Raw genomic sequence first — 10,844 nt, forward strand, 5'->3', positions numbered from 1 at the left:
TTTTAGCAAACTTTTAGCTTAAAATCACTTCATGAGAGACATCTGCTCCCTCGCAGTCCATGCAAAGTCTCGTGTACTCTCGTTAAGGGTATTCTCACGAGACACTAGCTCTTACACTTTACACATGTACATTTCAAATAAAGACATTTCAACACAAACTATATATATTCATGAAATTATGTAACTTATTATAAATCAGTCATCTACATCATGAAATCTAAACAGAACATTTTAACAGCATTTACATTACCAGTTCATTTAAAGCTTTGCGATCAGCAAATCTTAACCCTTTGGTGACCTATGTAAGGTTGGCTTTTCAAAGGTGGGCAAATCTTCCTGTATCACTTCTTGGCAGGATTAATATTATAAAAATGAATATTCTACCTAAATTCCTCTATCTTTTTCAGTGTATCCCATTGTTTCTACCTAAGTCCTTTTTCAAATCTGTGAATTGAATGATTGCATCATTTATATGGGCAAATAAGACCCCCAGGATTAGTATGACCTCACTACAACAGGGTAAGCTCAGTGGGGGTCTTGCTCTGCCCAACTTGATGTTTTATTATTGGGCAGCCAACATTCAGAAGTATACCTATTGGCTGACTGATCCTCAGGCTTCTTGGTGTTGCCTTGAGGCTCAATCATGTTTCTCTTCCTCACTCCCAGCACTATTATTTTCATCCCTTCCTGTTTCCCTGTTACGATTCACAGACAACCCTGTTCTAATTGGCTCTCTAAAAATATGGTATCAATTCCGGCGTCACTTCAATTCTGCTTCTGCTCTGACCCCAATGTGCAACAACAACCTCTTCCCCCCATCCCTGGTAGACTTCTCTTTCCGTATATGGGCAAGAAAAGGTATCAAATGTTTTTATGACCTCTTCAAAGATAACACTTTTCTCAGCTTTAGTGAACTTTGTTCTTTGTATGATTTGCCCTCGTATCATTTGTTCCACTACTTTCAAATAAGACACTGTGCATCTTCTATCTTGCCAGAGTTTCCAAGTCAACCTCTCAAGCCTAGGTGGGAAGACTTATTCCAGTTGAAGCCTCACAGTAAGGCTCTAATATCACAAATATATACTTTAATTATGGCATCGGGCAATTACTCAAAATTACTCAAATTACTCAAAAGAAAATTGCCTTGAGTTGGGAACAGGAACTGGGTCTTCAGTTTGTTGAAGGTTACTGGGACAAAGTAATTGACAGAATTCATTCTTCAGCATCATGTGCAAGACTCTCCCTTATTCAGTTTAAGACGGTATACAGATTACACTTCTCAACTTCTAGATTATCTAAAATATACCCCAGCATTCCTGACCTGTGCAACAGATGCAACACGTCCCCCTGTGATTTAACTCATATGTTTTTTGCCTGCCCGTCTCTTCAATTATACTGGACTTTTTACTCTGAAGTGCTCTCTCATGTTTTGAGCGTTACTCTCATGTCCATGTCCATTAGTTGCCATTTTTGGTGTTTCTGAGGACGCCACCCTGAACCTTAGTCGTAAGCAACTGGATATTATTGCTTTCACTTCACTGCTGGCACGGCGTCGAATTTTGCTGTCCTGGAAAGCTCCTCACCCTCCAGCCCGATCACGCTGGCTGGAAGATGTTATGTTCTTCTTAAAAATGGAGAAAATTTAATTTAGACTCAGAGGAAATGTTAATAAGTTCTCACAGATGTGGCAGCCTTTTATCATTTACTTTAACTCATTGAAAACACTTAAAACAGACTAAACTTTTGTACCACAGGGTTCCCTTTTGTTATGGTTTTGGGAGGGAGTTGATTTTTTTTTTAAATTATTATTATTTTTTTTGTTTGTTTGTTTGTTTGTTTTTTTCTTTCTTTTTTCTGTTTTATTGTTATCATCCGAATCTTAATGGCCTAATCTGTTTTGATATATGTCTTTATATTAGTTAGTGCTTGCTGTATTGAGCCTGATATGTCAAATTACATGTGCAAAACTTTATAAATAAAGAGGGGAAAAAAAACAAACAAAATAAAAACAGTGGTTGTGTTTTTCACTGTAGTAAAGGAGCAAGGCAGCTCAAAATATAGATGAAGCAAGATTTTTCAGATGTGGCTGAACTAGGTATTATTTTCATATTTATATTTACACACGCTGACCACTTTATTAGGTAACACAAATATCAGTTTAATCAATCACATGGCAGCAGCTCAGTGCATTTAGGCATGAAGACACTGTTGAGACGACCTTTTGAAGTTGAAACTGAGAGCGAGCATCAGAATGGAGAAGGAAGGTGAATACGTGAATTTCAACCTGGCATGGTTGCTGGTGGTCTGAGCAATTCGGAAAGTGACGATCTGCTGGGATTTTCCCCACACAACTGTCTGTAGGGTTTACCGAGAAAAATGATATAGGTTTAACAGTTAAATTGATAACAGGTTATAACGTTAAAGCCACTGAGACTGGGTCATCCTTTTTTGTCTCCTAGTTACAGAGTTAATATTGGAGGATTTTATTATCTGTTTGTTCTAAATGAATTCTGAAATAGTTCATATAAAATGATCTCTCGATTCTAAACAGAAGTAATACTTGTCTCAAAGAATTCATTTCAGCAAACATTTTCCTTTGAAGAACAAAGATGTGCAGATTTTTTTTCTGCTAAGATATTTGTTGACTTTATTTATTTGAAGAGAAACCTTTTGACCCCCACTAATTTGACCCCACCTGGGGTGATCATGGCTCAAGAGTTGGGAGTTCACCTTGTAATCGGAAGGTTGCCGGTTCGATCCCCGGCTTGGACAGTCTCGGTTGTTGTGTCCTTGGGCAAGATACTTCACCCGTTGCCTACTGGTGGTGGTCAGAGAGCCCGGCAGCCTCGCCTCTGTCAGTGCGCCCCAGGGTGGCTGTGGCTACAATGTAGCTTGCCATCGCCAGTGTGTGAATGGGTGGATGACTGGTTGTGTAAATCGCTTTGGGGTCCTTAGGGACTAGAAAAGCGCTATAAAAATACAGGCCATTTACCATTTTTAATCAGTATGAAAGAAAATCATACTGATTTGTTCAGAACAAGGGCCGCCATTCTCAGACTAAAATAAAATGTGAAAACGTGTTGTTTGTGTCTCAGCACTAATGCTGTTCACATAAATGAATGATAAATCCATTGTTTTACTGTTATTTGATGGCAGATTATGCACTTATATGGCTTGAAAAAAGGCTGCTGTTGTATTAGTAACACAATGCCACCTATTGGATCTAATGCCAAAATATTAATGAACAAAAAATAACCAAGGTCACTGTAATCTTACCAATGTATACTTTGTTGCTGTATTTTTTTTTAACACAAGGGCTTCACTGTTTTACAACATACTAGTCTGTAATCAAATCTCTCTTTAATAACAATATCTCAGAGCAACATTTTTGCTTGCTCTGAGATATTGACTGTAAAAACCATTACACGGATTTTCACTTCAATTCATTAAAAGAAAGTTGCTTCTCTTTTGCTTTTAGTTCCTCTCTCTATAAAACCCCCCAGTGGTAATAATATAACCTAAATAGAAGAAATTAAGAGTGAAAGTAACTGTTTCCGATCCCCTGGAAAACAAAAAAAAAGTTTTCAGTGAGGTCACAAGAAGACGACACAAGCGGCACCAAGGCTACACTGTCACACTTTGTTTCACCCTGTTTCTCATGAATGTTAACTGTATGGGGGCAGCCTGATAGGCTGGGTTCTGTACTACGTGGGTAGAAGCAGTGAGCATCTGGTTTCCAGCTAACCACATTGTTTCTCTGCTCTTTCCATGAACTCCATGTTATGTCTCTTTCCATTTTATCTTTTAAAGAAAAACAAGCGAAATCAATATGTTAAGTATAGTTTATCACAAATCCTTCTAGACTGGAATTTCACGCAGAGATAAACGCAAAATGTGATGGTACAAACAATACTGTGCAAAGATCTTGAGCCACCCCTTATTCTTTTATATTTTGTTTCAAAGGCCAGACTGTCTTCCTCATCCGCCATGCAAAACCATCATGTAAGTGTCTGACTGACAACAGTTTGATTTTTCAGCATGAAAATGATCTCAAACACACCGCCAATACCGAAGCTTAGACAAAAACACTCATAGTGGAACTGTCAGTCATGGATTGGCCTCCACAGAGTCCGTACCTCAGCATTATTGAAGCAGCGTGGGATCATTTTGACAGAATAAGGCAGCAAAAATCCAAAGATGTGCTTTGATTGTCCTTTAAAAAGTCAGGAGAAGCATTCCTGAAGACCACTTAAAGAAATTAGCAGAAAGCTGACTGTGTTGAAGAATAAGTTGAAGTTTGTTAAAATATACTGTTTTGCCTTATATACTGCATTTCATTATATTAAAAAAACAACAACGGATGCACAAATTACCAATGTTCCAAATAAATTATTAAGAAATAAGATATGCTAATACAGTAATGTGTTCAAGATGTTTGCACATTACTGTATTGTACTGTATTATTAATGATTATTTTAATTAATTTTGTTTGCTCACTCACTTAAGGTACTGCATGTACAAAAAAAAGTTTGCCTTTCAATCCTGTAAAAAAAAAAGATGATAAAAAAAAAATCTACTAGCTTTTTAAAAACATGTCAGAAAACAGTTTGTACCACATGTGTCTTGGGTTCTTATCAGAGAAGAAGTTCTTTGCTGGGTTACCAAACAGCCACCATGCACAAATGTTTACTCAGCACTCAAAGAAATCAGTTCAATGGCCTTTGGTTAAACCAGACTCTCCTTCTTTTTACATAAAAAAATGTAATTAATGCGTTAAATTTGAGAACACAATAAATATTTGATTTCAGTGCATCAAAGTGCATTGTATCTCTTTAAATGCCTTGCGCTGATGAGTAAATAGCATGTTTTGAAGTTACTTTGAATATTTCCTGCTGGAATAAATTAGTAATAATTTAAAGCATTAGTCTCCGAGATGCAGGGAGGATATATTGAATAGTTAATGCTCTATACCACTGCTACAGAAGCTGAGAACCAACACTGGGAATGAATTTGTCATTTTGATAACCTTGATTCTGTGTCTGTCTAATCATCAAAAAGGAAACAGTTTGCCCCTTCTAGTAAAAGGAACCAAAACCACAAAAAAGGAAACAGCGCCTTTCTACATTCCTCTTCTGCCAGCAGAAGTTGTTTGTGTGTGCTTATCAAGGAAGCATCATGTGATGTGGAAATATTTCAGAGCTGAAACCACCCTGGGTTTCGTTTAGTGGTGTTTAGCAGGTCAACCAATCTGTCCTTTGATTTAGAGAGAAGAAGGTAAAATGATTATTTTGGCCAGCAAACACCTTGCTGTGTATTGCAACCTTCTCTTTTGTTTTCTTGCAGGTAAGACAGCCATGCATATGATTTGCATTTGATTTAGCAGTGCAGTGAGTAATTAATGTACTTTTTCCATTTAAAAAATGTAAAAAAAATCTCAATGCCTTTTCAGGTTTCGTGTCTGCAGAAACTGTAACAGTCACGGTGGGAACAGATGCTATTTTAAAATGCAGCTATGATGCAAACTATTACGGCAGGCTTTCTGCATGCTGGGGCAAGGGAACCATACCTAACAGCGGCTGTGCCAACGAGGTGCTAAAGACAGATGGGACGTCAGTGATCAGCAGGTTGTCAGAACATTACCTGCTCATGGGCAATCTTGGCCAGGGTGATGTGTCTCTGACCATCAGGCACGCCGAGGAGCAGGACTCCGGCGTGTATGGCTGTCGTGTGGAAATACCAGGCTGGTTCAATGACCAGAAACATCACGTGACTCTGAAAGTGAATGCAGGTGAGACAAAGACAAATTTAATAAAATAAGCAGCGTGTTTAGTCAAAAATCTTTTTTTTTGGGTAGTTTCAGTTTTTTTCTGGTAACTGATTAGTCATCTCATTATTTCAGCGTTGTATAAGCTCATATTTAGTTTTTTCCCTTTCCTTTTAGTTCCACCGAATCCACTGAGAATCGAGGCAAGAGAGGTGAAGGAAAGGACCGTCACTATTCGCTGGAGTCCCGTGTTTGACGGCGGCCGTCCCATTACAGCTTACAGGGTCGATATAAAAAACAAACAGAGTAAGCACAAGAAAACCGACCCAGTATCCATGACAGATTTTGAGATATTTCAAAAGTTATTTTAAAGTCAGAATCTATGGATTTGTGCTGCACAGCACCCTGGGAAACAAAAAAAACCACCGAGCTGCACGATCCTTCACTGACTCACGTGACTTTGGTGGATTTGAGTCCATCCAAGACCTACAACCTCCGCGTGTTCGCCATCAATAGCGTTGGGATGAGTGAAACCAGCAACGTTCTCACTATCACTGCAAAAGAAGCAGGTTTGTTTCAGCATAATTTATGTGTTAGTATTTTTATGATAAATATAATGATCTAGAATGTAAAAACAAATTCACATTTTTGGTGGTTGCTCCCTTTAAAATTTGTTTTCCCTGCAGCACCACAGGGCCCGCCCCTGGATATGCAGCTTGTGGCCCTCAGTTCCAGAAGCATCAAAGTAACCTGGAAGGTAAAGTCACAGTTCAGCACTGTTTCCTGGCTTGTGACTGGACATAGTAGACTAACTCTTTTCTCTCGACTAGCCTCCGAGGGCTGAGCTGAGAAACGGCGTTCTGCGGGGTTACAACATTAACTACAGAGAGTTTGACCCCGTGGCCAAACAGTTTAAACGGTGGCAGTATTTAACTGTGGCGGCCACGCGTGAACAAGAGACCGTCACTCTTGTAAACCTGAAGCCTTCTACCATGTACGGCGTGCTCATACAGGCCAAAACAATCGCCGGGGTCGGACCAGCTTCAAATGCACCTCTCTGCTCAACTCTGGATGAGAGTAAGTTTTTAAAAATGACAAAATATGACTAAAAACGATTTTTTGTCATATTTTTTTTAATATCAGTTTGATTTCATATATTTTATCTAAAGTTCCTAAAACAACAACAACAACAACAACAGTAACTACTTTGCCTTCTTCCACTGCTGCCACAATGCGGCTACATTTTTCCTCGGGTACGTGTTATCGAGCAAGTGTAACTTTTTCCTCAATTATTTTTTGAGAAATGACTTACTGGAATTGCTTCTTCTTTTACTCTTCTACAAGTTTACGCAACTTCTGCAACCTCAACAACTTCAGCAACCCCATCAACTTCAGCAACCTCAACAACTTCAACAACCCTATCAACTTCAGCAACCTCAACAACTTCAACAACCCCATCACCTTCAGCAATCTCAATAACTTTTTATGCCGCCACAGTTTGGGAGCAAAGCACTGCCAGTATCTCAGGAGGTAAAACATTTAAAGGGAACATTTGTTTCCACCCCTGATTTAGTTTCTGAAAATAAAGGTTCCCAGACATAACTCTCATACTAAAACCAGAAATCAAACGCTTGAAAAGATAAAAACTTCTTTTACTTGTTAAATATCTTCTAGTGCCCCCAGATCCCCCAGTGATCGAGTTAAAGAAGGTGGACGGCAATTCGTTTTCCCTTTTTTGGAATATTAGTTCCGAAGGTGACAGCCCCATCACCGGGTATTTCCTCGAGTACAAAGCAGTGAATGGTAAAAACTTCACTTTAATACAAGCTCTAAAGCTAAATTTACACTGTTAATCCTCATATCACTCTGTGATATTAAGTTAAATATTTTCCTTTCAGCTTCCTGGGATTACACAAAGAACGCTGTGGACTTTGGAGCCCATGAGACGGAGGCCACAATAATAGAGATGAATCCCTCGACATACAACGTCCGCATGTTTGCCAAGAACAGCCAGGCCACCAGTGCAGCCAGCAATGTCCTCACGATCACCACTGGGGAAGCAGGTGTTGTTTTCATTAAAAAAATGTATTATTGCTCCTGTAGTTGTGTGTTTGTGCAGTTCATCGGGCAGAACAGGGCTGCTTTTCCCATATGCTGTGGTTCATTAATGAACGGGAAATTGTTTCCTCGTGTCAAGGCAGAAGAACAGTTTTTTGTTCATATTCTATTATCTTGCCCCAAAATTTAAACGGGCGACAATTTTATTATTGCCTTTTATTGTAGTTCCTCCAACATCAGGAAACTGCTTCACAGTGGGCCTGTTTAGTTGCACTCGTTGTTTCTGCGTGTTAAGCTGTTTTGCTGAACACAGCATTTGCTGGACTTCCTCCTAGCTCATTTCCTTTGTGGTTGTGCATTGTAGGTCATCAGAAGGACATTCTCATTACCAGCATGATGCCTTATACTGTAAGTATTTGGATGCTACCATAGAAAAATCAAACAACTACACATAATGCTAAATAGTTCACTTGATTGAGCAGATCAGCTTTATGGTACTCCTTTCTTCTAGGCAAGCCCTTTGAACAGTCCTAGTCATCACCTGATAGGCATCTTTGTAGCGGTGGGCCTCTTGGTGGTAATAGGCGCCATATTAACCACGTGGCAGCTTCGCCGTAAGTGTGCTTAGCAGCGTTGCTCCTTATAGAAACCCAGCTTCCTCCCCTGAACTGTATGCTCTCTCTTCACAGGACTAAAACAGAAAAAAGGCACCCTGAGCATGTAAGTGTTTGCGGCACACGCCACGTTCACCTTGAGAAATGATCTGCTTAAAACTGTCACTTTTTCTCGTCTGCAGCTGGCTGGGTAATGGAGAAGTACGCTACACAGACTGCGAGTCACTACACGAGCTGTAAAACACAGAGTTAATTTGGGCTGCGGAAGGATCGTAGAACTAACCGGGACAAAAAGTACTTTTAAATTTCACATTTGCAAAAAAAAAAAAAAAGATGTATATTTTTGTCTGTCACCGAGGAAAGATGACTAATTTGCTAAAACGTCACCGACATGTCGGGCTGATTACAACTAACCAAAAGAAAACACTCATTAAATAAGCTTACAAAAAGGGGGACTCTGGGTTCTATAAAGCAGCTTCTGTTTGTGTGTGTGGTTGCGTTTCTAAAGTCATCATCGAATCATCAGTTTTTTTGTTTTTGTTTGTTAATTTTAGTTTTGCATGTAATGGGAACGCACGACAGCTCTGCTATTGTTTTTGTGAAACTTTTACAGTGTTTGTCCATCTGCATGTATTTTATTTCACGGTGTAAACCACAGTGTGTTTATTTAACAATCACAGAATAAATTAACACTTAGCCACAAGCTGTGCTGAATGCATTTGTTTAAGGTGTGCTCCATAAATCATCAGTTAAAACCACAAATGCTGCAATCACAACTTTTTTTTTTTAAATAAAAAAAAACCTGCTGGACTTAAAAGTGAATTGTAATGGCTGCTTTTGCTTAAATCTCTTCAGTGGAAAAAAAAACTCCCGACAAATTAATTAAAAGTTACATTTTACCACTTTATATAATTATAAATGAAAAGTTAGAGCTGCTTCTTTATTGAAATCATTCAAAACTCAACAACCATCTCCAACCACCAGAGGGCACCAGAGTTTCACTGGTAAGCTGATGTACCGCTCTCACTGAGCTCTCACGTCGCCATCAGCAGAGCCGTCCTCAGCGGCTGGCGCTGCAGCCAGCTGGATTTCCATCCATCTGTCCTGTAAATCTCTTAATAGTCCTAATTAAGGAGAAGAGGAAGAGGAGGAGATCTGATACCTCCGTGGAGCTTTGAGGCAGCTGCCTGAGAGGGAGTCTCAGACTAATGGGGGATCACAAGGGGGGATACCTAAGCCATGTGTCTCAGCGGGGACCACATGGCACAGTAGTGATCAATGTTTGTGTGTGCACGCATGGATGTTTTTTTTTCTTTTTTTTTTAAAACGACTTCCACTTCCTGTTTCTGCTTGTTTATATTTCTTTAAAATGTCCTACGACTAAACCACAGATGGAAGAATTGTTGTTTTTAACTTCACAAGCTAACTTCCTGAGAAATGGACTAATTCTCTACAGTGGTGTAAATATTGCTTGATTATTGCTTTTCTGTGGTAACCCATCACAAACTCAGAGCTGCTGACGCACAAAGTCACAGTACACTTTGTGAACCTGGCCTGTAAACAAAGCTCCACCACATCCCTCTTTTCTGGACTTCCTCTCGTCTCGGGACCCCTCACTTCTGCTGCCTCGCTCCCGTTTTTCCACTTTCCTCTGCCTCTTCAATCTGGCTTTGCTTACATTAATATCGGCGCCCGTTCCTGTCCTGGTGCTTTCCTCCAAACTTCCGCATCCTTTTCTTCTTTCATCCATCTTCCTCTCTGTTCTCAAGTCCCTCTGATTAAACTGTGTGGCACTTACGCAAACAGACGAAAACAGGCAAGGAAGGTTGTAGGAAACGCTGGTTCGATGACTTTGATGAGGTCCCTTTGATTGGCCACACAGCCAAAAACCAATTTACCTCCCAGCCACCTCCACCCACAGCTTCATTGGTTCTTGCTGGACCATGCCTGCCGCCGGAAACCCACACAAAGCGAGAAAGCAGTAGAACTCTCTTCCTCCTGCACTAAGAAATATTGACACCCTTTCCGTATTTAAGACACAGCTCAAAACACACCTGTTTAGACTGGCTTATTCGCTTTAATGCTGATTTTATCTGTTGTCACGCTCTGTTTTGTAATTTTAACTTATTTTACGTATTTAGGGCCCGAGCACTGACAGTGCGAAGGCCCTATTGTATCTGCTCCGTTTCTTCTTCTTCTTATTATTATTCAGGCAAAACAAGGGCCTTTTTGAGGGCCTAAACATGGTCAAAAACTCATGAAATTTTGCACACATGCCAGGTCTGGTGAAAAATTTTGTATTTTAATGGTTTTACATATGAGCAGTGGGAAATGGCTCTAGAGCGCCACCTATGCCTTGTTAAATGCAGCCCTACGACCACATAGTTTGAGCTACATGTATGAAATTT

General features: G+C 39.8%; 1 protein-coding gene across 5 annotated transcripts; it reads left to right on the top strand.

Moving 5' to 3' along the window:
• The first annotated feature begins 5,148 nt into the window (after window positions 1–5,148).
• Window positions 5,149–10,541, top strand: LOC146524494 (uncharacterized). Of its 5 annotated transcripts, none has more exons than XM_085131760.1 (14): window positions 5,149–5,343; window positions 5,450–5,788; window positions 5,942–6,070; window positions 6,142–6,333; window positions 6,451–6,521; window positions 6,595–6,841; window positions 6,934–7,023; window positions 7,142–7,294; window positions 7,439–7,567; window positions 7,663–7,827; window positions 8,187–8,230; window positions 8,334–8,436; window positions 8,512–8,542; window positions 8,619–10,541. In XM_085131760.1, exons 1-14 carry the CDS (start codon window positions 5,280–5,282, stop codon window positions 8,674–8,676), a joined length of 1,815 nt encoding a protein of 604 aa, XP_084987886.1. In that variant the 5' UTR covers window positions 5,149–5,279; the 3' UTR covers window positions 8,677–10,541. The 5 variants fall into 5 exon arrangements, with proteins under 5 accessions (XP_084987886.1, XP_084987884.1, XP_084987887.1 ...); XM_085131758.1 differs by having other exon boundaries at window positions 5,151–5,343; window positions 6,934–7,017; window positions 7,109–7,294; XM_085131759.1 differs by having other exon boundaries at window positions 5,156–5,343; window positions 6,166–6,333; window positions 6,934–7,017; window positions 7,109–7,294.
• Window positions 10,542–10,844: the final 303 nt, after the last annotated feature.

The sequence above is a fragment of the Neolamprologus multifasciatus genome, chromosome 2 (assembly GCF_963576455.1).
Source record: "Neolamprologus multifasciatus chromosome 2, fNeoMul1.2, whole genome shotgun sequence".
NCBI lineage: Eukaryota > Metazoa > Chordata > Actinopteri > Cichliformes > Cichlidae > Neolamprologus > Neolamprologus multifasciatus.

Excerpts from the sequence above, each read along its gene's own strand:
- LOC146524494 (XM_085131758.1), top strand. The coding sequence starts at position 5,280 with ATGATTATTTTGGCCAGCAAACACCTTGCTGTGTATTGCAACCTTCTC. Across the intron at positions 6,334-6,450 it reads TATCACTGCAAAAGAAGCAG|CACCACAGGGCCCGCCCCTG; the intron begins GTTTGTTTCAGC and ends TTTTCCCTGCAG. Across the intron at positions 6,842-6,933 it reads CTGCTCAACTCTGGATGAGA|TTCCTAAAACAACAACAACA; the intron begins GTAAGTTTTTAA and ends TTTTATCTAAAG.